The 27,996-nt window shown below is 37.5% G+C and overlaps 2 protein-coding genes and 1 pseudogene across 2 annotated transcripts; 1 reads left to right on the top strand and 2 right to left on the bottom strand.

Annotated features, from left to right (window-relative positions):
- Window positions 1-12: 12 nt before the first annotated feature.
- Window positions 13-5,546, top strand: LOC137946781 (aspartyl protease family protein At5g10770-like; annotated as a pseudogene).
- A 415-nt stretch (window positions 5,547-5,961) lies between these two features.
- LOC137945325 (probable folate-biopterin transporter 2) lies at window positions 5,962-10,794 on the bottom strand. The gene is made up of 5 exons (XM_068791168.1): window positions 9,499-10,794; window positions 8,627-8,886; window positions 8,031-8,126; window positions 7,577-7,747; window positions 5,962-7,126 (listed from the first exon to the last, which is right to left on the bottom strand). The coding sequence occupies exons 1-5, from the start codon at window positions 9,860-9,862 to the stop codon at window positions 6,530-6,532; spliced, it is 1,488 nt and encodes a 495-aa protein (XP_068647269.1). The 5' UTR covers window positions 9,863-10,794; the 3' UTR covers window positions 5,962-6,529.
- An 8,410-nt stretch (window positions 10,795-19,204) lies between these two features.
- On the bottom strand, window positions 19,205-22,552 carry LOC137946510 (ubiquitin C-terminal hydrolase 22-like). Its single transcript, XM_068792839.1, has 3 exons — window positions 21,810-22,552; window positions 20,856-20,974; window positions 19,205-20,649 (listed from the first exon to the last, which is right to left on the bottom strand). The coding sequence occupies exons 1-3, from the start codon at window positions 22,550-22,552 to the stop codon at window positions 19,880-19,882; spliced, it is 1,632 nt and encodes a 543-aa protein (XP_068648940.1). The 3' UTR covers window positions 19,205-19,879.
- Between the last annotated feature and the right edge of the window lie 5,444 nt (window positions 22,553-27,996).

The following is a 27,996-nucleotide window of genomic DNA, read 5'->3' as shown; positions in this document are numbered from 1 at the left end:
GCGAAAAAGTAAATGACGAAGAAGGGAGGTTTAATAGAGAGGAACACAGCGCACGTGCTAGTCCACGCGGCCTGGTCTGGTTTTGAACGTGTCTACTTGGACATGACACGCAAAAGTCGGGCGGAATGCCCGAGGTAAAGAACTTACTAAATATCATTTTACTATTTCACCCTTCTACCTGTATAAAACGGTTTTAGAGTGGGCCAGAGTTGCACATGACTCCATTAATTGATTTGAGCCGTCCGATTGTCCTCCGTGCAATCAAAGAGATTGGATTGAGAATGGGGTTACAAAAAAACCCCTAAACCAGATCTAACCCCGATTCTACCCCAACTTGGCCTTTTTAAAATATAAATAAATATATATATGTGTTTTTTTAATAAAATAAAATTTTAATAATTTTTATGATTCTTTTATTACATGGTATAATAAATATTTTATTAGATTTTTAATACTTTTATAATATTAAATAAATAATATATCAAGCCATAAACCAAAAATAAAGATGGATCAAGATTACGTAAATGAGGCATAGACGGGATGAAAAGTAGTTATGGAGAAGAAAATTGGGTCAAAGTCAATATTACAAGGATAGAAATTGTTTGGATTGTTTGGGTTTAAGTTTTAGGATTTGGAATTGTGTTTCTAAAAACCTAATTTTTACCTTATTTGTGTACATTCCTAACATTAACGTAACACCAAAGAATATAGATCACATTAAATGAACATTCACTTTTTTTCGTCTCTTGTGCCCTTCTCTATTTACATGAGATTATATTACACATGAGTTACATCTTAATACAAAATTGATCCCAGCATAAATACATCAAATTTGCTTTGACCAATCTTAGTTGCACCCAAAATTGTCTTTTTTCATAAAAAAAATGTCACATATTTACAAGAATGTCATTGGTTTTGCTATACTCACAATAATGTTGTTATCCAATTTATCATTTAAATTAATAAAATAAAAATTCTAACATAAGTATCGATTAAGTTTTAAGTTATTTAATTTAAATTCAACAATTCTATTATAAGTTGGGTGCATGTTACTAAGATGGAATTAGGTTCATAATTTTGTAATAACATCTATTATAGTAAAATAGGCCGTATGATTAGTTAAGCCATGTTCTTCTGAACTCATTTTTAGATAATTTTAAATTAGAATAAATATGATTTTTTAAAATCCATTTGATCAAAGTTGCAATTTACATACATGTGTAAGAAGTGGTCACATGATTCTTCTGGTCACACACATCATGTAAAAGGATCAACTCCTTATCCCTATTTCAATATTAAATTTAATTTACAAGAATATATATATATATTGATGTTGAGTAATTTTTATTTAAGAAGAACATGCTAACAACGTGTTAGATGACCGATCTTTTGGGTTGTATTGGCTAAGCGTTTGACATGTATTGTTTGTGTTAGTGTAAAAATTATAGGAAAAAGTATAGACGATAAAAAGTCAGTTTGGTAAAAAAATTATAGTGTTTGTTTTGATATTAGGAGATGGAATTTTTTTATCTTAATTATTAGTCTTTAAATTTTTTTAAATGGGATAAGAAAATAATCTATTTATTTTGATAGAATAAATTGGTAAAAGAAAAAAATAATGACTCATCTATCGTTTTGTTTTCCTAGTAGTACAAGTGATCCTCAATTAAAAAGATTATCTTTTATATTTACTTCTTTTTTAAGTCTTTTATACATTCTAAAAATAATATAAAAAACAATTAAGATCTTAAATGGCCTAGATAATACATATATATAAATAAATATATAGAAATGCTGAAGCACCACCGAATCAGCGAGAGGCTTATTTCAAGAAACGCAAGTAAGGCTATTTACGTCATTTACTGCAGCCAATGATAAAAGCTGCTATAACACGTCGTCAATTAACCCCTGCATCGTGGCACCTGGCACGTACGAAAAAAAGTAGATACAAGTGGGGTCCAGTTCACGAACCTTCCGAATCTTTGAACATCCGATTGGCCGCAGGAAAACATGACAGATTCTTACCCAGAATTACCCTCACTGTAGCTAACACTGACACGTCGTCACTCAAGTTGGCAGTGGCGCTTTACTTTTTATTTTTCGGATAAAAGGTGGAAAATGCTTTTGTCCTCTTTCATTTTTCGCGCTGCTTTTTCTTCTGTCCTTTTCCACTACAGTGGCAATAAACGACAAACACGAAGCGAATTGACGATAGAGCCATTGCTAATAGAGGAAGGAATCTCAAGTTTTTTTAGCAGATAAAGGAACGGATGGGGGTGCGTTTGGAAGAAAAAAGGATGTCGACACGAGACGTTAACGAGCAGCCGAAATCGGGGAGGAAAGGCGGCTGGTGGGCGGGAGGATATTAGTCAGTCAACGTTGGTTCGATTAATAATTGGGGAGCGAAGATTAGCAACTGACAGATGGGAAGTAAACTTGAGGAGATGAGTGAGACCATGACAGAGACAACTAATCGCGAACTTTGCGTTGTTCTTGACTTCTGAGTATTTAGCCCATTAATATTATTGCCATCTTAGTACCTTTTTAAACTGAAACTTACCATTTTTTTTCAAGTGAAAATGTGAAATTACATGAGTGCTTCTCACTTTTGTTATACTCATTCTGCCTTTCACTCTTGTATTTTGATATAAAAATAAATAAATATTTGTTTAACTATTTTATTTAATATATTTAATTATAATAATAATAATTTAATAATTTAATTATTTATTAATTTAAACAAGTTGATATTTATCTTAGTTTATTAATAGAATAATAAAATATCTTTTTTTATTTATATAAAATCACGATTTTAATATTATATTTGATTTCTAATTTAAGAGTGAAAATTTAGATATTACAAAAGTAAGTATTTGTTAGATCATTTTTATATATTTAATTAAATAAATAACAAAAAATAAATTTTAGAAAAAATATTTATTAATTAAAAACAAATTAAAATTATTTAAAAAATTATCAAGTTAAAAAATATTATAGTTTAGTAAAATAAAACTATCTAAAATAAAAACTAAACTATTAAAGCAATTTTGTATAATAAAATACCCTTTATATTATGTAAATTCCTTATTTTGAATTTATATCTAATGGTTATTTTAAGAGTGACAATTTAGATATTGTAAAAGTATAAATTTGATTAACATTTGGATATTATAAAAATAAGGATTTGTTCGATCATTTTATTTATGTATATTTAATTACATAAATAATATTAATTACTTTATTTTTTATTAATTTTAAAAGATAAAATTTTTTTTATTTAGTTAATTAAAACTATATTAAAAAATTAAATCAATAAATTAATTTCTATAATAAATAGCCTATTTTTATTTACAAAAATTTATGATTTTTAATATTATATTTAATTAATATTTTAAGAGTGAGAATTTAGATATTAAAAAAGTAAAATTTTGATTAAACATTTGGATATTATAAAAGTAATTTTAGTTTAAGAATTTTTATATAAATAAATAAATAAATAAATAAAATAATTTTTTTCATAATTTATTTATTTTAACAAGTTAAAATCTATCTTAACTTAATAATAGAAAAGTTATCCAATAAATTGCAGTAACCAAATTCACCAAGCTGCAATTTTTATTTCTCTCTGCCCATTTCTATCTTTTTTTTTGGGTGTAGATTATCCCAATAATTTTCTTCCTTGTTTCTGCTTCTCTTTCTTTACACTTTATCTCTTTAACCAGCTCAAGAAGAAACTGTGTTTGTTGGGGTGTCTTCGCGTGAAGCCTCAATAATTCTCAAGCAAAAGTGGGTCTATTCGTCATCCCTTTATCTTTGTTTTCAACCTAAACTCCAACTTCCAAGAATCTCTTATCTTTTTTCCTTCTTTCTTGGATACATATTCTTGGGCTCTCCACTTCCTGGATATTCTCTAATGGCCGCTTCTACACTCCTGAGATCGAGATGTGCTATTCTTGCTCAAGTCCTACATGGATTAGTGAGATAAAAGATCTTGAATTTATTAGTTGGCAGAAGATATTTTCTAATTGGTTAATCATTTTGGTATCTTCTTACCCGTGGTAGCCTTTTTCTGGAGTAGTTGCTTCTCGAATTGCTTACTGTTACATTTACAGAAAAATCTAGTTACCGTTTCATCACTTTTTCTTTTCTTTCGAGTTCAGGTTTAATGTGTTTGTTATAAAAAAAATTATGGGGAAAAAGGCTCCCTAAATGCTCCTTAGGGGTTTCTAATGATGGAACTGGTTGCACTTACCGGTTCTCAAATGAGTGATTATCGTTCCCATGTTAAAACATTTCTCTTTGTGTTTGGGCTAATGAATTTGCAAGAAAGGAGAAAGGTGTCACCATGCTGGATATGAAGCACCAAGCTTCAAGCTTCAGAACTATAAAGAATTGGGATGACAAAGTAGAGATGCTCTTATCTTCCGATGAATCCCGGGTGAAATCTTTCCAGTCTCAAAGAAAAAAAAACAGTTTCTACCAGGATTGAACAACTATCTGAATCTGAACTGCTTCTGAGTTCCGGCATTAAGTTGCAGACACCGAATTACATTCTCACAATAGATTTGGGAGGGCAGAATATGACAGTTATAGTGGACACTGGTAGTGATCTCACCTGGGTTCAATGCCAGCCTTGCAGATATTGCTATAACCAACAAAGACCCCCTCTTCAATCCTTCTCTTTCACCCACACTTTCCGTTCGATTCTCTGCAACTCATCCACTTGTGTGTCCCTCCGGTTTGCTACTAGGAATTTGGGAGTTTGTGACATAGATGGACCAAGTTGCAATTACAATGTAAATTATGGTGATGGATCCTACACTCATGGTCAGCTAGGCCTTGAGCAACTCAAACTTGGAAAGACAGCAATAGAAGGTTCCATATTTGGCTGTGGCTAGGAGGAACCATGGGCTTTTTGGAGGAGTATCAGGTCTGATGGGGCCAGGCAGGAGTCCGTTGTCATTAGTTTTTCAAACTTTGGCAAAATTTGGAGGAGTTTTCTCTTACTGTTTACCATCAGAAGAAGAAGATTTATCTGGTTCTTTAATTCTGGGCACCGATTTGTCCGCATATAAGAATTTGACCCCAATTTCGTACACTAGAATTGTTTCAAACCCTCGATGCCCACATTCTAATTTCTCAACTCACTGGTGCTAGTGTTGGTTGGAGTCCCTCTGCAAGCTCCAGGGTTTGCAAATAGTGTTACACTAATTGATTCAGGAACCGTGATCACTCGATTGGTTCCATCAGTTTATAAGGCTCTGAAGAACGTGTTTCTAAAGCAGTTCACTGGGTATCCATCTGCACCTAGTTTTTCATCTTGGATACCTGCTTTAACTCGAGTGGATATACAGAAGTAGAAATTCCTAATTTGAAATTGCATTTTGAAGGTGGCGTTGAAGTAAAAATTGACATTTCTGGGATGTTTTATTTTGTGTAAAGAAGAAAAACCTGAGGATTGTTTACAACAGCAAGGACTCTGAGCTGGGATTTGCAGAAGAAAAATGTCAGTATTTGTAGAGAACTGAAAGATGACGTACTGTAAATATTTGATTTTTTTTTTTTTTTTTTGCAATGTTTTTTCCTGCAGAGGGTGTGAATGTACTTCAGCCATTAGATTTTTTGGGTTCAGATTCATTCTAATTGTATTCTTCTTATAGTAATGGTGATTAATTAATAGAAAAGTTTCACAAAAACGAAAAACAAGGAGAGGTCCATCCTCAGAAAGTAAGACAGTAACAAAAAGTAATGCAGAATGGTATCTGGTTTGCTACAGCAGTAGATTACCTCTGCGGTCAGGCAACCGATATGCTACTGCTTGGATCAAGGAGAACTTCTGAAGGAGGTTCTGTTTTACTTCAGATACTCCAGGTAATCTTTGTTGATTCGGTGACAACATATTTTTATCAAGGGCGCGGGCATGTTTAGTATTGTGGCCTTACTTTGCTTGAATCAAGTCTCTTGAAAAACAACTACTTCTTTGCAACAGAAATGATCAGAAAATCTCTTTACCAATGTTCTTTGCAGTTCAAGACATGCAAGAAGGAAGATAACGTATTATACAAAAGGAACGAATTTAAATCATCCTCCACTGATGCATTTCTTTTCCATGACTAATTTGGAATTCACAACAGTCCGATTTGCAGAATCCACTACTCCCATATCCTTTCAAAGGTACGCCAAAGTGTTTTGATATTCTGAATCTCCGAGTCAGCTACAAAGTGGATAAGAAGACAGGATGCATGCTTCCATCATTCTTAGGACTGACATTCTTCCCTCAAAAAGTTATATTTGGAATTCACGACAGAATATCAGAAATGCACCAATTTGCAGGAAGAATTCTAAATGAAAATGTTACAACATTTGGTGAATGAATGGTACAATAAGACCAGAAAAAAAAAATTTAATTCTAGATCTATGATATACATCTAAGGCATGCGTGTTCTCCTTGCTGGGTTCCAAATGCTACCTTCACTATAAGCTCCAGTGCTTAAGAAACAAATATGTTAGATGCAGGAACTCTTGAGTATCATCTGGTATTATCTACAAGAGCAACCATTTCAATATTATCCTCTTGTTCTCTAATTTCTTCTTCTTCTTTTCCATTTAACATGTCAAGTGGAAGAATTGTAGACTGGTGATCACTCTTTGGCACCAAGAATAGCAGTGAGAGGGGCAATATTCTTATGACATTTCGAACCAAAATAGCTACCCAAAGGTTGTTAAACTCAGTCCGAGTGACCTTCAATATATGGAGAAGCAAGCCACCAAGCCAAGAAGATGTCAGTAAGCCAAAATTATCAATAGACATTAGCAGAGCAAAAAAGGTACCCTCTATTCCAGGGGGACAAAGCTTGGAACTAAGGACGAGAAGAGGCATCCACTTGAGTTGGCCAACCATTTGACCTACACTTTCATCGAGTACCACAAAAAGATAATCGGGCACACCAAACTTTAGGTTCAAACGCAATACCAGAACCAAGTCCATCATTCCTGAAATGACTAAGAGTAATTGACTCCCAAATAGAAGCTCCCGAAAAGGGTAATCCTTCAAAATATTTTGGTAGAGAAGTACCCCAAGAAGAGAACCCACCGAGCCTATGGAAAATATGAAGCCAACATTCTCCTGTATCAGTAAGTAATAGGGTTATCAGTATGAGCTCTCTGATTAGGTATGTATATTAAGGAGAGACCAGTGCATTGACTATGGTCACCTTGAATTTGGTGAACTCTTTAAGTATAAGTCAACAGTTTGAGTTTTGTACATTTAGGAGGTATGTGGTAAATCAGACTAAAGAACAAAAAAGGAGTTAACCATGGCAGCACCGTTGTCCATAAATTGATTGTTCTGTTTCCTTCACAAATCAGGCCAACCCTCACATTGATGCCTTTTATCTCAACTGCCCATTCAAGAACCAGTCAGATTGAATTGTTCAACTTGTGGTTTCAGTTTGCATTTCATGTGGACTGTATTCGGTTACTTTTTTTCCTAAGTATGAAAACTCACAAGAGACCTGTACAATTTCCGGCTTCATCTTTACGAATGATAAGAAAGAATGTGGAAAAATAGACCTACCTGAGAGAAAGCTGGACCTGCCTTTTTATCTGTATACCAGTAGAACAGTCCTTCTTGGATATTCAAGCTTAGAGCAAATGAGAGGTACATGAACAAACATGGTCTCCAAATGTCGGGGCATTTCAGTGTCATCCACATGCTTTGACAGGCACCAAGCAAATTCTGATGAACCTAATGTGGTCATGAAGGTGGAGCAAGCTAAGAAGGAATAAGAAAGAGGGGAAACAAATGGAAGCCAAAACAAAAATAAAATAAAATAAATAATAATAACAATAATAGTTATTATCATTATTATTATTGAAAGCATTGAGAACAAGAATCCATTAAGAGGGATCAAAGAAGAGCAAGAAGTAGAAAAAAAAAGTAATATAATGTTAAAAACAGAAATAAAAAGCAAATATACAATTAAGTGAATGACAAGGAAGGCAGAAAAAAATTCATGAACTATCATTACTTCTCGGTAGGCAAAGTTTTGCATGCATGGCTCCTTTAGTATAACTCCAACCAGAAAGACTAGTGCAGCAGGGACACTCAGCAAACCAAGCACCCCCTGTGAAAAAACAAGCACCATATATAGATAGAACATATGTAAAGAAGACAAACATTAAGAGATATCTGAAAAAAGAAAAAGAAAAAATAGAATAGCAATTTGGAAGGATTATGCGCATTCAGCCACATATCAGTCACGACTACAGAATACTACAGAATTGGGTGAGTTTCTCCATCCAAATTAATAGCAGCAAAAAAAGAATTGGTCTTATGGTGAATAAATTTACTGGTCAAATTTAATCTGGATTTTGAGGAGATGCAGTAGAGGCCCATCGTTCATGTCAGGACACAAAGTACTACTTGAATCAATCGTTACAAGTCCCTTCCATGCTTTGCAATAATAAAATTAAAATTTACTTGAATAGATCATAAGTTCTCTACACATATGAAGTTCCAGTAATCTGGAGGCAGACAAATTGTTTCAAGTAGGCACTGAACAATTGTTTAGAGTAACTTTCATGTTATCTTTATCCAAATCTAGAGGGACCTGGACCTGCCAACCTGTGAGCCGATTAGGTGAACAAGTAGACCGCTGACCAAGAATCCTAGTAGTGCTCCAATGGAGGAGTTCAACCCACATAAGCTTTGCAAGTCCCCAGCAAGGGCAGGATGATTTGTACTGTTTTGCGCCACACAGGCATCAATTGTAACATCTGCTATTGCTACCCCAGCACTGCTTGCTGTTAGACACAGTAAGGCAATGGCTGCATGCAAATTACTATTTAGCGAAAGAATAAGCATGGAGATGGCTCCTATGAAACCTGAAATTCAGAAGTATATTAGTCCCATAAATATGAAGAAATATGCAAGTTTTGCTCGAGAAAACAAAAAATCCTGATGGGATAAAACTCGAATAGTAACTTAAGACGTGTCACTAGGTTCTCTATACTTGGTTTGCATTATAAATAAGTTAAGCCTCACTTATTTCAAAAAGAAATCTATATGTTACACCATTAGCTATTTAGGTCAGTAATTACGGAAAGATGTGACCACAAGCTACGGGAGTAGCATCAAATGGAGACTTCAAAAATTAGTATTGGTTCTTACAGTGTGGTGAACTCAAAAAATGTAATGGTGTCAGTGCTGATTCAAGCAGATTTAAATGCAGCAGCCATAATCAGCACCGGCATCTTATCATTTCAAATAATTAACAGAAAAAATCGTTAATCATATCATTCTCCACGAAAAGAGTAGATATATAATACAAGTAAAAAATAAATCATACAAGCAAGACCCAGAGAAAATATGATGCCTTTATTTGCAAATCTGAAGTTGGTACAACTGACGTTGAAACTTATTTGGACATCCCAAAAAAAAAATCCCAGAAACTTGAAAAACGAATAATTGGATATTATAAAGTAAAAGAAGCTCACCGGCTAAAACAAAGTAGGGTCTTCGTTTGTATCCTGCTATAGGAACAACATCAGTGAGAAGACCCCACAGAGGCTTAACGATCCAGGGAATTGAAGTTATTCCCATATAAAACTGCGTCCGAGATGGCTGCACTTTCTGCACATCCTTCCAGTAATAATCTGAAGCAACACGTCCAAGCGCTCTACCCATTCCCTGACTCACTCCGTATACTACTACAACTCCAAAGACAAAACTCCAATGCATCTCCAGCGCCAACTTTCTATACCAATTAATAGGGGCTAGGAAAAGTGAGGGACATGCTTCTGGAGATTTTTTCTCCTTCAAGTCCTCGTCCCTAAGCCCAATTTTCTCCTCGTCCTCCATACACCCTTAAAAAACCAAAAAAACACTCTTCTCCCTCGTATGAATCACTAGGACGAGATGTAAACTCTCAACAACAGCATCCCCATAGAGAAACCATTTGTCTTTCCTGAGATGGCTGTTTCAAGAAAGAGGAGTGCAGCCCAAATCTGAGTATTCTTTAGATGGATCCTCAGACACCACAATCTAGGTAAGAAAATAGTTCTTGCTATTTGAAATGGGTGATCAGGCCGCTACTGCAAGTCATCAACCCAGGCAAGAAACAGAATCAATCTACGAATGCTCGACTTAGCACCCAGCCGAAAGCCACCATAGTCTGATCCCAATACTTCAAAACTTCCAAATTACCCAAATGCATTAAGGACTAGATCTAGGTAAGAAAATAGTTCTTGCTATTTGAAATGGGCGATCAGGCCGCTACTGCAAGTCATCAACCCAGGCAAGAAACAGAAGCAATCTACGAATGCTCGACTTAGCACCCAGCCGAAAGCCACCATAGTCTGATCCCAATACTTCAAAACTTCCAAATTATCCAAATGCATTAGGGACTAGATCCTAGAAAATCACTTCCAAACTCAAAATAGTCGCATAATTCCTCAGAAATGCCAAACGATTCCCACAATATACTAAGTGTTTTCCTCCAGATTCAGAAAAGAAAAAAATAAAACCATCCCCGAACCCAACTACCTAACAATCAGAGAATGCCGTGTAGCAATTCTTCAAGATCCTCAAAATTTCCGACCAAAGAATCCTGCCTCGAAGTCGGACAAAACTACGACTTTTGCGAGATCGGGAAAGAAAGAAGAAAAATGCAAAAGTAGGGAAACATGGATGAAGCAGGAGTGACCTCCTTTGATTTTTCTTACGGTGTTGCCGGAGCAGACAGAGGGGTCCCTGTTGACAACTTCGTAATCACTGGATGGTTTAACTTGGAAAGAATCACAGTGATTCAGAAATACTGAACATCGTTTTCTTCCTAGCATTAAAAGTTATAAAAACGAAACTGTAACGTGTCATCTTTTTATTTGTCCTAAGTACGGATGGATCCAGATTCGCTATTGGGTGCTCCGTGTCCAAGCTGTCCTTTAAAAGAGCGCCCACATTGTAACTGACGGGTGGCACGATGCCATCCAGTGATTTTGAGTAACGAGCTGACGTGAATTCTCAAATAGTAGTTTTAAATTAATTTATAAATAATCAAGTTGAGCTTCGATGGTGTCGATTTCAGTGTCCACTAGGGGACATTTATTGACGTAGTTGGAAGCATTTACATTCGATTTAACGGAGGGTTATTCAACAAATTCGAAATTTTATTTTTATCTTAGTCTTCATCTTATACATCTATATGATCTTCATCTTCGTTAGTGTCATCTTCATCTTATACATCTATATGATCTTCATCTTCGAAATAGGTGTTAGTGTCGATAAGTTCATCTTCGAAATCTTCGAAATAGGGTATTAGTGTGGACAAGTTCATCTTCATCTTCATCTTTGAAATTTAAAATTATTGATTTTATTAATTATAAAAATAAGTTAATTAAACCAAGTGTTTGAATTAATAATATTTTAATTACTACTATTAAATCACTAATACAATAGAGTAAATAAAAAAGTATTATATTAATAACATAAAATAGATTTTTTACATAGTATTACCATTATTTATTGTTCCACATGGAAGTCGATATGGCATCTCGAAATTATGCGGCTCTTGTGGATTCTAATGCACTCTGCCTCCGAAAGCATGTTACTTGGCTACCCATATCCTCAAGACCATCGCAATTGTCGTTGTCTGTATACATTTTACATAAAATTGGATATGACCTCTACATAAAATTAGGCATAACATATATATATAATACATGTATAAGATTGGGCATAACATTTTCTTAAAATTAAGCATAATCTATGTATATAATACCTGTATAAAATTCGGCATGACCTCTACTTAAAATTGGGCATAATCAATATACATAATACCTGCATAAATACTCCATAAACACTCCATAAAATTATCTATACATTCCATAAACACTCCATGGAATTGTTTATATACACTCCATAAAATAGTCCAAACATTTCATACACTGCATAACATTATAAATAAACTCTATACAATAATTAAACACAACAAAATTAAATGAAATATCACTATTAATTTACAATCGCCCAAATAAAAACTATAAATCCATTATAAATTTACAAACTATAATTGTTTCTCTTCGTGCTAGTTGGTCTTCCCCCATTTCCCCCTATGAACTGATCTCCAAATCTTCCCCTTGATTGATCTTTCTATTGTAGAGGAGGCAACTCCTTCAATACTACAATTGTTACATCATCCGCATTGCCCTGACATGCAAGTAAGAACATCCAGAATAAATCCGTGATTATGGTAAAAAAAAAGGGCCAATTCTTTACTAGTTTACTTTTAACAATCTAAAAATAATGAATATGGATATAAATATTGCCCTGATGAGACATTTTCAAGCAGGCCTTCGGACTCAAAAGTCTCTTACTCCAAAAAAATAAGATTGGAAAACAAAATCTTAGAACAATGGTTGAAATGGCATTGGTCAACAAGTCCTCAACAACATCAAAAGTAGGATATATCAATCACAAGTAGTTGTCTATAAGGCAAATCAAATACAACACTAAATTAATAAAAAAAAATAGAGTTTAGACTTACCTTATGAAATTTGAGAAAAATCAAAGTCGAAGGGTTAAATCGAAACCACAAAAAAAAGAAAATACCATGTGGTGGATATGTATAACACCCGAATTTCCTCACCACATGGCAAAAACATTCCATTGCACTTAAAAAATCCTCAACAACATTCTAAAATATTTCAAAATTAATTAAACTATTTTCACTACTGCATATACACTAAACAATGAGAAAACACACACATCAAGTCCAAATTCACCTAACACCCCTGGTAGAGCCCATATAACTTCGCAGTCATTACGTACTGTACATCGTCAGTGATGGGGGTCAGGTTTCGTTGGCTAATGGACGCCAGTGTAGGCGATTCAACTTTGTTTGAATTGGATTAAAAAACCCCTAATAAAACCTAAACCATAAACCATCAAACCCTAAAATCAAACCCTATCACCCACTAAACTCTAAACCCTAAACACTAATTCTATAACACAGTACCCTAAACCTTAGAAGCCCTAAACCCTAAACCCTACACCATAATTCCAGACCCTAAACCCAAAAAACCCTAGAGCTTAAAAACACTAAACCCCCCCAAACCTTAAAAACCCTCTCACCTACTAAACTCTAAACCCTAAACACTAATTCCATAACTTAATACATTAAAATCTCTAAACCCTACACCCTAATTCCAAACCCTAAACCCAAAAAACCTTATAGCTTAAAAACACATTACTCCCAAAACCTTAAAAACCCTAAACCCTAATTACTGGACCCTTAAATACTAAGCAGCAAACCCTAAAAATAATCCATACACGAATCAAGAATTTAGACTATAAACCGTAACCCTAAATCCAAAAATAATGCATAAATAACCCCCAATTATGCACTGAAAATAAATTTAAATCAAATAAAACACTAATTTAATGAAAAAAATTAGGGTTTAGGCATACCTTCTGAAATTTGGGGAAATCCGAAGCCGAAGGGTGAAATCGATGCCTAATCGAAGTAGATATTAAGTAATTGATGCCCAAATGTCCAAAATCGAAGAAAATCGATATGGAAATGGGGAAATCAAACGAAATCGAAAGGTATTTTGGGGGAAAAGGAGACTAGCTAGAGAGAGAAGGGAGTGGGAGGCCGAAAGGGAGAAGAGAGGGAGAAGACAGAGAAGAAAGGGAGGTCGGGAGGGAATAGAGAGAGAGAGAAGCGAGAGAGAGCGAGTCCGAGAGAAGAGAGGGAGTCACAGAGACAAGAGAGGGGGTGCGAGAGAGAGGGCGAGGCCGAGAGAAGACCGAGAGATGAGACTGGAGGCGAGAGGGAACTGAGACGGTGGCCGGAGACGAAGGACGAGATCGATTTTGGCAGCAGCGACTTTGGGGGCGCAGGGAGAAGAGAGAAAGAGTGCGGGAGAGAGGAAGAAAAAATGAGAAATGACGACGCACGATGGGGGGGTGCGAGGAGAGAGAGTGGAAAAACTGAGCATCGCCCGTCCTTCAATTCAAAGAAGATCAAACAAGGCCTTCTTCCACATGATTGAAATTAAACCGTGGAGATGAAGGACCCCTTCATCCCCTGCATCGAGATGAAGTTTCATCTGCCTCCACTAACGACTTCAAGTGTTAAAGGGCGTTATGCGGTTGAAGATCATCTCGTCCTTCAAGTTGACTAACCCACCCTAAGATTTACATAAATTATACCGGAGCATCGTATGACGTATAACCGAAACTCTCTCTATTCCTAACTTTGGCGTTTCAAGAGGTGAGGTGTCACCTCCAAAGCCCTTCACTCTCTCTTTCTCCCTCACCACCCCAAACTTAAAACTAAAAATAAATAAAAATTATCTTGTAATGTTACTTAATGTTATAACCCTAATGTCTCAAATCCAGGATTCTGGATTTTTATTTCAGATCACAAAGAACTGAATTGAAATTCTACAATTATTACTGAAAACATTAAGGTGTTTAATTTTTTTTTCAAACAAATTCCAAACACGCTGCTCTATAATCATTGTTGATTTAGAATTGAATTGAATTTCAACTCCTAACACACACGCACTAACTTCTCCTTAAATAACCAAAACACCAAACTCTACATATTAGAGAAAACCCCCTCATCATGCCCTGTTCTTGCTAACCATCCTCACGTATTTTCTAAGGCGCTATGACAGTAACAAGTAGGGGTGGGCATTGGGTCAAGTTTCATGAAGACCTGACTTGGTAGCTTAGACCCAAAACCCTAAGTTCGGGTTTCAGGTTTCACCTTGTGGGTCAAGGATGGGGTAGAAAAAAAATCCATCAAATTTTAGATTGGGAATGGGTTTTTCCAAACCCGACCACTAGGGACAAGACGAGGATATAAAACAGGTTAGAAATAGGTTGGAGATGGGTTGAGTTTAGATAATGGGATGGAGATAGGTCGGAGTTATGTGGATGGGATAGGTTTAAATCAGGTTTACGGGGGTGGAATGGGGATGAGATTATTGAGATGGTGACCGAATCGGGGTCGGATTTGATATTTCAGGTTTTTCGGGTTTGGGTTGGGTGAAAGCCTAAATCTCTTCATCCATGGCAAATTTCCACCTCAGATTAGTGAAAACCTCCTTATAGTAGGTAGGAATGGTGGAAGAAGACATTACAGACAAAAAAAAAACGCAACTCGGAGACAAACGATGAGTGGAAACATAATGAGACATATAGTGTGAAGTGGATGGAGGTCTAATAGCAGTGAAGCGGGCTCTTTGCGAAGAACAATGAGCCTAGTATCATAAGGTGGTTCATAAATTACTAGAGATGATGGAGGAGAACATACCTCAAGATCATTTGAAGACTCCATAGGTGACTGATCAATGGGTGTAGAGAGAGGGTCTTTAGAAGGTTGGTCCATAGTCATAAAATCATAATCCATCAGAATAAGTGGCTTTAACATTTTTGTAGTTGATGAGAAACTAGGAGAAGTGCTAGCAGAAAAATAGTACTGAGGTTCAACAAAGGAAACAACGACTGCGATAAACATTTTCTTCAAGGAAATAGAGTAATACACATAATTTTTTTTATATGTGGAAAACCCCAAGAAAATGCACTTAATAGTCTGGTGAAGGAATTTACCATGGGGAGGCCCCAAGTGATGAACACAAGATGTGCATCCAAATACCTTAGGTGCCAACGGGAAGGGAACTGAATCAAGAAATAGTTTGGAGAAGGGGGTGGCACCTTTGAGCACACTGGAGGGTATACGATTAATAAAAAAATAAGTAGTAAAGACTGTATAAGGCCAATAAAATTGGGGAACATTCATAGACAATATAATAGTTTGGCTAACTTCTACAAGATGGCGATGTTTTCTTTCGAATACACCATTCTGTTGAGGTGTATAAACATAGGACGATTGATGAATGATCCTTTTTTTCTTACAAAAAATTTGAAGGGGAGAAAAATAATACCTTTTGTGTTATCAGATCGAAAGATTTTGACCTTAGTTTTAAACTAATTTTTCACCATAGTACAAATGAAAGTGAAAATAGAAAATACCTCAGCCATGTCTTTTATCAAATATAACCAAGTAACTCTCGAGTAATCATCCACAAATATAAAAAGATACTTAGACTGAGATATATCTGGGATACTAGTAGGTCCTCACACATCCGAATGAATAAAATTAAAAGGATTAGAAGCAATATAGTTTTGCCTAGGTTGAAAAGTAGATCTATGGTGTTTTCCAAGTTCACAAAATTCACATGACAACTAAGAAACCGAATTAAGGGGAAAAACAAAACTTTTTTAAATTTACTAATGAGGGATGACCAAACCTTTTTTGTCACTTGGAAGTCTCTTATGTTGTGGTTGTTGCTAATGCAATCAATGTAATAGGGTTCATATAGTAAAGGTCTGCTCTCTAATCACATGTTTCGTGATGATGTTATGAAACACACAATGAGATGGAAAAAAGTAACAGAACAATTTAGTCTTTTGGTCATTTGACTCACTAACATAAGATTCAACAGAAATTGAGGGATAAACAAGACATTAGAAAGTGAAAATGATAGTGAAATGGTAGATGTACCGGTACCCTGAATCCTAGTTTGTGATTCATCTGCAATGGAGACAAAACAACCTAAAGTGGATGGTATCATAGAGGAAAAATTTTAATTTTACCTGTGAGGTGCTCAAAGGCTCCGGAATCAATGATCCAAGGTGAATTGCTAGAGCATGAGAGAAAAGAACACGTACTTGTAGTAGTAATTGTGGCAGTTGTGTTGCTTCAGGGATCAATCATCATACTTTTAAACTTCTGAAACAATTCATGATCCTCTTCTAATATAGTCAATCTTCTTTTAGAGGACTCTGAGGATGCTTAACTATTGGTAGATGTAGGACATGTTGATGATTGATTAACCTTGAAGTAGGATAATTTGCTCTATAGGCTCCAACAATTTTCAACTAGATGGTTGTTGAGTCTACAAAAGGTACACTTCCTTTGTTGACCACTAGTGTTAGAGGTGGGAGCATTCCCACTTCTACCTTTTCCTCTATCAAATGTCTTTCCACCACTTCATTTACCTCAACTAGAACCATTGTTCTCTCTCCCTTGGGAGAACATAACTGAGTTTTCCACTTGTTTTGGTTGGTTTTGTGACTCATTAAGTGGAATATGTAGCCTGGTTGCACATACATCATTAAAAGAAGGTTTTGTAGCAAAGCTAAGTACCTTTGACTTGACAACATCCATTTAGGGTGGCAGCTTAGCAAGACATATAACTGAGACCAGGTCTTCCCTATGCTTTTCCTGTGTGCTAACATTAAGTGCATATGGTTGTGTAACTTTCTACTCTTATAGCAACCCTCTGATTCTGGTAAAGTACTCATGAAGATAGTCTTTACACTTTGTGTTACAGATCTCTTGAAAAATGTCATAAATCTTTTGTAGACTGTCAATGATAGAATATAATTTAAAACATGTGTCACACATTGTGTTGGCTGTCTCTAGGTGCACCTATCAATCAATCAATTAATAACTAGTGTGACTTCCCTCAAACACTAATGGTAAGAGGGTTGATGCACATGCAGAGGTGGCTGAGTTATATGCTCAACAAGATCTCCGGTAATAAAAAAATGTTTCACACATTAGGACCAAGACAAGTAATTACTCAAAACTTTAAGTGGAATTGTAGTAATCCTCAAGAGATCACCATTGCTGGAATCAACATATATAGAGGAAGATGAAATATTTTTCTTTCTTCAAAAAACCAGCACCTTTCGGTTAACTTAGGAGGAAAGATGACAAGAACTTATCAAAACTAACAAATATTTGAAGCTATAGAATGACAGCGGCTAGCCAATACAACCCAAAAGACCGATCTGTTAGGTGTGGAAAGCTACCGCCTGCAAGAGTGGACTGAACCACTCTGACATAGAATGAAAAACTATGTAAGGTCGAGGTGATCAAATTCAGCAAGTAACAAGCAAGGAAACCAACCAACACAAGCATGGCCCCTTTTTCCAATTTTTTTTTTTTTTTTTGTTGTTGTTTGAGATTCTAAACCAGAATTCTAATCAATCAACAAAAAATGGTGATTAAAAAGGGGAAAAAGAATTAGGTGCTATAAGAAAGCAATAAAAATGAACTTGAACTAGTGATTATTTTTCAAAACTATTCTTCAAACCAACTTAGGGTTTTAACAACTTAATTGAGTAGCCACTCCTTGAACAAACTAGAACTTAAGGAAAGATTCAAGAGGACTTTTAGCATTCCTAATGAGGAATTTTTGGCATAAAAATTAGATCAAACAATCAAGGAATGAAGGAAACTCGCGCACATGAAAAAAAAAGTGATTTCAACCATTCAACATGAAGAAAAAAGGTGAATTTTGAGGGGGATAAAAACAACTTTGTGACTATCCAAAACTTGAATTGAATCCTTCATTATGTGAAAAATAGGGTGAAACTTATCTGATTAAGGAGAGAACTTGCTAAATTGACTTCAACCTTTTGCACCTCTTCAAATCTAGCCAAACCCTTTGTTGCTTAAGTTGGATTGAGTTTCCTATCCACTAAACTATCATAACTCAATCAACTTTACCTTAAAACCTAAAATTTCAGCTCTAATACCATGTTGAATTCTAAGGTTTAATCCATGGATAATTTTGTTTGAGAAAAAAAAAAAAAGAAACAAGGAAGAGGAGAAGGAGAAGGCAATAGCACATGTAAAGGAGAGAGACATTAGGGGTTAAGAGAGAACGTGAGTTTTTTCTCCCCCCATCCCTCTTTTTTATATATATAGATGGGGGCATGGATGCCTTAATGCATAAGAATAAAAAGAATACTTAAGCTAACCACTAATTACAGCTTATGCCACTCACTTCCATAATTACATAGAAAACCACTCAAACTACTTCAACACTTCAACTCTAGTTTACAAATGTAAGATTCTTATGACAACAACTGATAAAAGAGAAACACTCATCTTCTACAAGCAACTCTAGTTGGCTGTGCAGAGCAATTCTAAATGTTCATCAATCCTTCCTTTGATTACATATGTAATTGATCAATTTTGTTATGCAACTTTCTTGGGTAGGAGTCCTCAAATCCATTCAGTGAAGTAATCATCTAGAGCTACAGTTACTCTGATGTCAGAGAAGAGAAGATGAACAAACCATACAAACAAGAGAGATGAGATCAATAACCCACCAAAGCATTTTCATCACGAATCTTTCAATTTTCAGAAACTTGGCACAGTTCATCTTTCTGTATTTTTTAGTATCAGACAATCTACAATAATGAAATGTCCATGTACATAAAGCAGTTGGAAATGAATGCTGCTCCTTAACAGTTCTTGCGGTGAAAGATTTTCTCTAAGAAAATAAGCTGGTTCAGCATAATTTTGTACAATTTAGGGGCAAATACGTCCAGTAAATAAGTCTAGTCAATTGTTAGTAGTAGGTGAGTTTGATGCCCTAGGAAAACACCAAAGATCCAGCAACATTTTGAGCTTTTGAATGTTTATGCTTCAACTCAATTGACTTCATCAGATGCTTGATGTAGAATTTCAGTTTCATCTCTCTTTATATCCAAGTGAAGTTCTTGTGAGAACTCTTGACATGTATATTTACTACAGACGTGACCCCATGAAATTTCACTTCTGCAGGCTAGGCCTGTTGTTTGATGGCTGAGCAAATAACCTCTTCATATGTGTACCACTTAAAACCAGTGAAGCATGTAACTTTCCAACAAAGAAAAGATGAGAAACTAAGATAAATTCCTCATATATTGCACCTGCTGCTATCCTTTTTGTCAAGTTCTCTTCAACTCAGTTACATTTGTTGATATACACCATCAAGTCTAAAACCCTGCTAATTTCTCTCTTTTTCAGCAACATCCAGCATGAGTTCCTTCTTGTGTAAATATCCGAAAGCAATCTAAATCATCGCTTGCCTTGTAATGTAACATCTTTTGTGTGTAATACATCATATAGCACTGCAAAGCTCTAACAACTTTCTCACTCACATGAGTAATGCAGGCATCGTCACACTTGTACCACTGGTTTCTTAGTCGCAAATAGGTCACATAGTGACCTGCTTCAAGCTTTCCAGAGTGGGTCACTACTGCAAATAACTCAAACTCCGTAGATAATTCAGTGGACATGTCTGATTCATCACCATCAAATGCAAATATCCGATTCCCAAACCGGTTTCTTAAGATAGAAGTAGACAAGTAAGGTGTCATATCTAGTGAGAAAGGAAATTGCATATATTGGTCAATTTTTTTTGACATTTTCCTAATAGATGAGTGTTCAAATCTCTTCATATGGAAACATAAAACCAAAGGGAGTCGTCGGATTGACATCTGCTTAAGTGAATCCTGCCTTACTTCACAGTTTTGACAGTATAGTTTTTGATCAGGTCCCAATCTCTCAGGCCTTGTGAAAAGATCCAAGCAACCCATAAGTGTAGATATTCCAACACTTTTTCCCATTTTGGTTGATTTTTCGGCTAAGCTTGGAGCTGATTGCATGTCAAGAGATATGTCCACACATGGGTCATAGGTAGTTGAAGTGAATCCACAAACAGTACACGAGACATCTGATCTCAAGACTCCAGAGAACACACGATGAGCTATACAATGGCAATCTCCAGTACCTGCAAGAGGATGGATTCTCATTAAATGCAACCTAGTTCTTTAGTAACAGTGGAAGAACTGTCTCTGTAATTGACTCGAGATATTTATACATCATTATTGGATGTGATTTGTAATTCAGAAAAAAATAGAGTAAGAGGCCATTCTAGCTACTACAGTAGCTACTCAATGACCTACCTAGAACCAAAGACATTGAGAGAGCTAGTACCTTTATTTTGAGAGCTTGATGGTTCTTCCTTCTCATGGATCCTGTCAAGTACAGAAATGAAGAACTCATGAGCATCTTGTTGCTCATAACTGGCCAAGTTTGCTGAATGCTGCCACCAACTGCAAGACACCCAAGAGTTTTTCAGAATTGGCACAAAAGTTTGTCAAACCAAGATACTTGAAGAGATCATAAAACCAGTCAATCCTTCACATAGTAACAATATGATTGAAGCAATTTTTTCTTTTTTCTTTTTAATCAAGTATCGAAAATAATTTAACAAATTAAAGTACCCCCAAACTGCCATAATGTGATCCATTTTTTCCATGACAAGCATCCATATAATGCCATTGATGAACTCATTCATAAGGACTTCTATTAAGCAAGCGGGTCATCTTTGAGTTTTCCAAAATTAGATGCTATCAGAAAAGCAACAAATGCAGCATTCAAGGGAAACTGGCAAGCTTATTATTCCAGTTAGTAGAAGCCAGTTCCTGGAAATAGCTAAAGAGATCCTTTCTAGTTCTTGAGGATCCAGATCAGGATCTGATCTTTACAATATCATATATGAAACATGAAATTCCAATGTGCACAGATTAATATATTCACTAAAATCATCCCTACAATGGATGTTTTGCAAATTTCAGTGACTTGTTCAAAGCCAACATGTCATTCTGGTAACCTTTAATCCAGCCTCGGTAACCAGAAAGACTAATTGGCTTGAATAATTCTATTGAAACCCGCAACAACCCATTGCCAGAGTGATTGATGATCACATTGTAAGCGGGAAAAGGACTAGCATCTTAAAAGAATGACAAATCCCTGAATCATCTAAATGATTTTCAAAGTCGAATTAAAAAGAGATAGCGTAACATTTATCAACTACTGCTCAACCTCAAAACAACAATAACAATAATGATAAAAACAGCAGAAAGCATAAAATGGTTAAAGCTGCACCTGTATAAAAATCGAGCCGGACTATAGGGTGTCCGGTCACCAGAAAAGACAGCTGAAAACATGGCATCAATATCACAAGCCAAACAAGGCGAGCTCCTTCTGCAGATTTCCCGATTATGCTGATCACCAAGAAAGTAATTCTTCAGCGGCGGTGTGTGGAGGAGAGCTTGCAAGACTGAATTCATAAAGCACGTATTTCCCAAGTTATTCAAGCCTCTCAAACCTAAAGGAAGACATGAACTCGGACCAGCATCCATCATCAAAGTTAGATCTTTTGAAGTTGTACAATCGACCACCTTTCTCCTCTTATGGGAACTCTGTTTTCTCACTTTAACACAATCATTGTTACTAGGCAGTTGCTTGATCTGTTTACACATTACAGCCATATCAAAATCAGGATCATACACCTGATCGCAACACAAAACACAGAAAAGCTCTGCTCTTTCCATGTCCACGGCTATTTCATGGTCCCTTTCAGCTTGACAGTGAAGAAGAGCATGATTCGAATCAGGAGAGATAAAGCAATAAATCTGAGAGCAGATCAAGCAGAAGTACAATCTCCCTTTATTCGTGGAACAAAAACTGCATCTGGGTGCTTGCGATTTGTCTTTAGAAATGGTCGTTTTTCCATGTGGCAAAGCATTGAGATTCTTTTGTAGGGAATTATAACCTCTCAGACCATGTTTTTTCCTGTAGTTAGCAAGATGAGAGCAAGGCTTCGGGTTGATAATTTTCCCAGACATCGACAGTAACCTCAATTTGCAAAGCCTTGGACGCCACAAAAAGATTGATGAAGACAGGACACTCAACAGGAAACACCCAAGTGAGTTTTGGCGGGTATTTAGCAAATGGGTAGTTGTTATTTCCGGTTTTTGAGTCTGATTCAGGGAGGAAGAGTGATCGGAGCACGAAAGGTGCCCTTTTGCTGCTTTCCCGTTTCCGAATTCTGATCAAGTCAAGCTTCGTAGAGACCGACTAGGAGGTTGCTCGTAGAAGAAAACAATATCGCTTTCCCGTTGTTAATTGTTGCCTTTTCGGTTTTATATGCCGGGAACAGTAGGACGTTTGGACGGAGTGTCAAACAAATTCGGCTGTAGCTGAATTAGATCCATCTACATCGTCCTTGCAAGATCCAACGGACAATGACATCTACCAATGTGTCCATTAACAAGAGGGATGGAGAACTTCAATAGAATTATAACACCAGGCTCCATTAACAAGAAAGAGTATGGTTATCAAGCCTGACCAACTAGCACACTAAATACGATAATTATATATATATTTGGCACATTTTAAATCAGATTTCAAAGGTCCGGATACGATCACCGCGTTCCTACCCAACCCAACGAGAACTTGAACTCAGATTTGATTAAAAAGGAATTCTTAGCTCTGAAGCAAGCCTGAGTGCAAACCATCAACTGGTGTGCTTCTCATTGGTGTATTTGAGGAAATTATACTCGAAAATGATAGAACCACTGCGAGCCTGTGCTCATGTCTCTGCTTTCCAACAACTGGTCTTTCCTTTGTTCGTTTTTCTTTCTTTTCTAGAAAGCACCCCTAGACCTTTTTGTCTTTAGGTCTTGCCAGTTAAAAGTGTGTTTGTCCAATCATGGTTGGCTGCTAAAGTGGCGTGACAATGGCTTCCATCCTGGTGTTCGACGTTACGGAGACTCTTCAAAATACGTTGCCCTTCATCATGAAGCCCAATTCGCACTCCACAACAAGCTTATGATTTCGACGCCCAATACCTCTGAGAAACGAAATTTGGTGTCGTCGTTGAGAAAAATTATTTAAAATTCACCACACTTTGGGGTGCCATGCTTTCATTAATTTATAGGAGTGATATCCCAATTACAGGGATTTACAATTGATTACAAGATATTGGATTTGTACATACAAGGAATGATTGAGTTTAATTAGCTCATGTGATGGAAGACCCTAAACAGGGCAATGATCCTTAATTGATTGAGAATCAGTTTTATGATCCTTAATTGATTGAGGATCAATCTCTTAAGGCAGTATCTTCAACAACCCCCCGCAAGCTGAGCGTCGGATTAGGACAGACGTGTAGCTTGAACTGAAAAAACTGAAATAGAAGGCGAGAGACGCTCTTGGTGAAGATATCCGCAATCTGTAAGTGAGATGGCACATATTGAGTGCGAATCTTTCGAGCAACAACAAGTTCTCGCAGAAAGTGAATGCCTAGCTCAACATGTTTGGCCCGCTTGTGAACAACAGGGTTGGAGCTCAAGAAAAGAGCGTTTTTGTTATCACATAAGAGAAGTGGCCGCTTAAGAATAGATACTTTGAGATCACGAAGAAGATGAGTGAGCCAGATAAGTTCGGTGGTCGTGAGAGCAAGGGCATGATATTCTGATTCACAACTGGAACGAGAAACTGTAGGTTGCTTCTTGGCACTCCAGGAGACTAAGTTGTCCCCAAAGTAAATAGAGTAACCCGAGGTGGAGTGGCGAGTGTCAGGACAACCGGCCCAGTCAGCATCAGAATAAGCAATTAAGGAGCCAGGAGAAGCAGACGGGTGAAAGGATAAACCATAATGAAGAGTGCCTTTGACATACCCAAGAATACCCTTAACAGCAAGGAAGTGGTTATCAGTGGGAGAGTGTAGAAATTGACTGACCGAGTTGACAGCATGAGCAATGTCGGGACGCGTGATGGTCTAATATTGAAGAGCACCAACAAGAGATCGATAAAGAGTGGATCCAAAAATAACTGATCAATAGAGGATAGATGCTGAGAAACCACCATAGGAGTATGCACAGGTTTGCTGTCAAGTAATTGTGCTCGAGCAAGAATGTCGCACGCATATTTCAGCTAACTAAGAAAGAACCCATCAACGGTGGGTGTGGCTTCAAGACCAAGGAAGTAGCTGAGAGAACCCAAGTCCTTTGTAGCGAACTCAAAATGAAGCTTGCTGGCAAAACTATCAAGCACAGAGGGGTTGTTGCCCGTAATAATAATATCATCGACATATAGGAGCAGATAAAGGATGTCAGAGTTCCAATGAAAGACGAAGAGCGAAGGATCAGCCTGACTGCAGTGGAAGCCAAGATGTGTAAGGAAATAGCTGAACCGTTGGAACCAAGCTCGAGGGGCTTGTTTGAGACCATAGAGAGCTTTCTGAAGCTTGCAAAAATGATCAGGGAAGCGAGGATCAATATACCGAGGCGGCTGGTCCATATAGACACGCTCATTGAGATGACCATTGAGGAATGCATTTTTGACATCCAATTGACGGAGAGACCAACGATGAGTAATAGCAAGAGAGAGTACAACCCGAATAGTGGTAGCTTTGATGACAAGACTGAAGGTGTCGGTGTAGTCGAGACCTGGGACTTGTGTAAACCCCTTCGCGACAAGACTAGCTTTGAACCGCTCAATAGAACCATCAGGCAAATATTTGGTCTGAAATACCCATTTAGAGCCCACAATATTGGTATGAGCCGGTCGAGGTACCAAAATCCAAGTACGATTATTTTGAAGAGCCTGAATTTCTTCATCCATAGCGGCAAGCCAGGCTGGATTCTTGGCAGCAGATTTGAACCCTTTAGGCTTAGTAGATGCGAGGAGAGCATAAAGCAGCCCAGATGAGCCAGAATACGCCATATCAGCCGAGTGACGAGGTTTGAAAATACCAGTTTTGGCGCGTGTGACCATAGGATGAGAACCCACCGAAATAGCAGCAACAAGAGCAGTGGAATCAGCATGTGGCAGAGTAGGTCCTGTAAAAGTAGAAGGGGCCTGCAAAGACTCATCCACGAGATTAGTGCAAATACCACAAGGACGGGAGTCGGATTGAATAATATGCCGAGAATGAGGTGCCGAAAGAGATGGGGGCATGACAGTAGAAGAGAGACTGGGTTCCAGAAAGTTGGAGAAATTGAGAGAGGATAAAGGTTGAGCCTGGGAAGAGGCGTGGGATGGGAAATGAGTTTTGAGCATGACGAGTGATATAAAGTCTAGATGTGACAGGATTAAGACAACGAAACCCTTTGTACGATGAACTATAGCTCATAAAGATGCAAGGAATACTACGAGGGGAGAATTTATTTAGCATATAATCACGTAAACATGGGTAGACACGACAACCAAAGGGATGAAAATTGTCATAATTTTGAGAAATACCATAGATAAGTTCAAAAGGGGACTTACCTCCGAGAAGCGGTGTGGGCAATCGGTTGATGATGTAGGCAGCAGTGTTAAAGGCATCAACCCAGTAACGAGGAGAAATGTGGGAATGGAAGAGTAGGGCCAAACCAGTTTCAGTCAAATGACGGTGCTTGCGTTCTGCGTGGCCATTTTGGGCAGGAGTGTAGGGACAAGATAATTGATGATGAATTCCCGAAGAGCTGAGATGGTGTTTAAAACGAGTGCTAGTAAATTCTGCACCACCATCGCTTTGAATTTTTTTTATCCGAGCAGAGTGTTGATTTTCAACAAATTTGTGAAATTGAAGAAAAATATCATAGAAATCAGACTTCAATTTCAATGGGTAAAGCCAAGTGAAACGAGAATAATCATCAATAAATAAAACATAGTAAAGAAAACCCAAATTCGATGGTACTGGTGAAGGACCCATATATCGCAATGAATTAAATGTAACAATTGAGACGACTTTTTTGCATTGCGAAGATAAGGCAAACGATGACTTTTGGAAAGTTGACATGTAGCACATAAATGCGGAGCGAGCAATAACGAAGTAAGATGAAGATGTCCATCTTTGTTTAATAAGGAGATAACAGAATGATGCACATGGCCTAATCGAGCATGCCATAAATCATAGGAGGCATGAAGAGATTTATTTTTCAAAACAGAAATAAATGCTGAATTTCCACGCTCTAGCACATATAGGCCTCCATCATGCCGACCGGTTGCCACCACCTTTCCCGTTTGGCAATTCTGAACAGTGAAAAAATTATTAGTAAACGTAACGGAGAAAGGAAAATCATTCGTTAATTTACTAATAGACAAAAGATTTTTAGTAAGATGAGGAACAACCAAAATATTTAATAATTGAAGATCTGGGGAAGGAGAGAGGGAACCAGTATGGGTAATAGGTAGAGACGCGCCATTCCCCACAATTACACGATCTTTATCCGTGTAGATTACTGTTTGATCCAACGAGGAGTGGGTCGGGGTCATGTGGGTCGTGGCCCCCCGTATCCACAAACCAATCCGAATTTTGATTTTCGGACAAGGAGCAATTTTGAGTAAAGGAATCGGCGAGATGCGCCGAAGGGTATTCCTCCCGTGAATACCGTTGCCGACATCGATTGGCATAGTGCCCGTCCTGACGGCAGATTTGGCACCGGGGGGGGGAGGGGGGGGGGGGGGGGGGGGGGCGGGGTGGGACGGGGACCGTTGCTGGTGGTGGGACGACCTGAGCCGTGACCGGAATCACCGTGCGGGTTGTGACTATGGCCGGAGATGGAGGTTCCTCTGTTTCCAGAACTGTAATGGCTGTCGTGGCCGCCGTGACTGGTTTCGCGACCCCGTCGATGGCGAGAAGAGCCACCGGAGTGCTGATAGGAGACACGGTTTGCAGTGAAAGCCGCAGGGGAGGGAGCCATGGGCTCGAGAGATTTCTGAAAAATTTCGAAGCTTTCCGCACGAGATGCGATGTCGAAAAAACAGGGTAAGGGGGTTTGGGCCATTTGGGCGGAGGAAAATCCAGAGAATTCCAGGCCAAGACCCCGGAGGAACCAGTGAGCCTTGTCGGTGTCATCAATGGGACGACCGATGGCGTGAAGTTGGTCGCACAAGACCTTGAACACGCGGGCGTAGACCGTCACCGAGCGAGCTCCTCTTTTCATCAATTGAAGGTCGTCTTTGAGACGAATTTCATGGGCTTTTGACCTGTGACTGAAGGAATTCTCCAGAGCAAGTCATACCTCATGAGAGGTGGAGAGACCAACGGCTTCAGCCATAGCTTCTTCGGACAGAGAAGAAAGAAAAAGACTGAGAAGACGCTGGTCAATGGCTTTCCATGATGAGTGCTTGAGGTTTGGTGTCTGAGACGTGGGAGGGTAAAAAAGAGTTGGTGGCACAAGAGTACCATCCACATGACCCAGCAGACCTTGACCATGTGAAGTATGGTATTGAAGGAGAGAACATCAGAAGAAAATTCAGAAGCCATAGTAGATCACGGAATTTTAATCCAGAAGAG

Source organism: Aristolochia californica, unplaced genomic scaffold (assembly GCF_029961685.1).
Source record: "Aristolochia californica isolate CCGP_79_NKW_82.1479 unplaced genomic scaffold, dmAriCali1.0.hap1 SCAF_12, whole genome shotgun sequence".
Lineage (NCBI taxonomy): Eukaryota > Viridiplantae > Streptophyta > Magnoliopsida > Piperales > Aristolochiaceae > Aristolochia > Aristolochia californica.
This window is presented reverse-complemented; position numbering and strand designations above follow the sequence as displayed.

Bases quoted from the DNA above. Each gene is read 5' to 3' on its own strand.
- LOC137945325 (XM_068791168.1), bottom strand. From the start codon at position 9,862: ATGGAGGACGAGGAGAAAATTGGGCTTAGGGACGAGGACTTGAAGGAG. The intron at 8,887-9,498 runs GTGAGCTTCTTT...TCTGAATTTCAG, and splicing joins ACCCTACTTTGTTTTAGCCG to GTTTCATAGGAGCCATCTCC. The intron at 8,127-8,626 runs GTTGGCAGGTCC...GTTTTTTCACAG, and splicing joins TTCACCTAATCGGCTCACAG to GGGGTGCTTGGTTTGCTGAG.
- LOC137946510 (XM_068792839.1), bottom strand. From the start codon at position 22,552: ATGTCTGGGAAAATTATCAACCCGAAGCCTTGCTCTCATCTTGCTAAC. The intron at 20,975-21,809 runs GTGCAGCTTTAA...GGTGTCTTGCAG, and splicing joins CCGGCTCGATTTTTATACAG to TTGGTGGCAGCATTCAGCAA. The intron at 20,650-20,855 runs GTACTAGCTCTC...ATCCTCTTGCAG, and splicing joins ATCAAGCTCTCAAAATAAAG to GTACTGGAGATTGCCATTGT.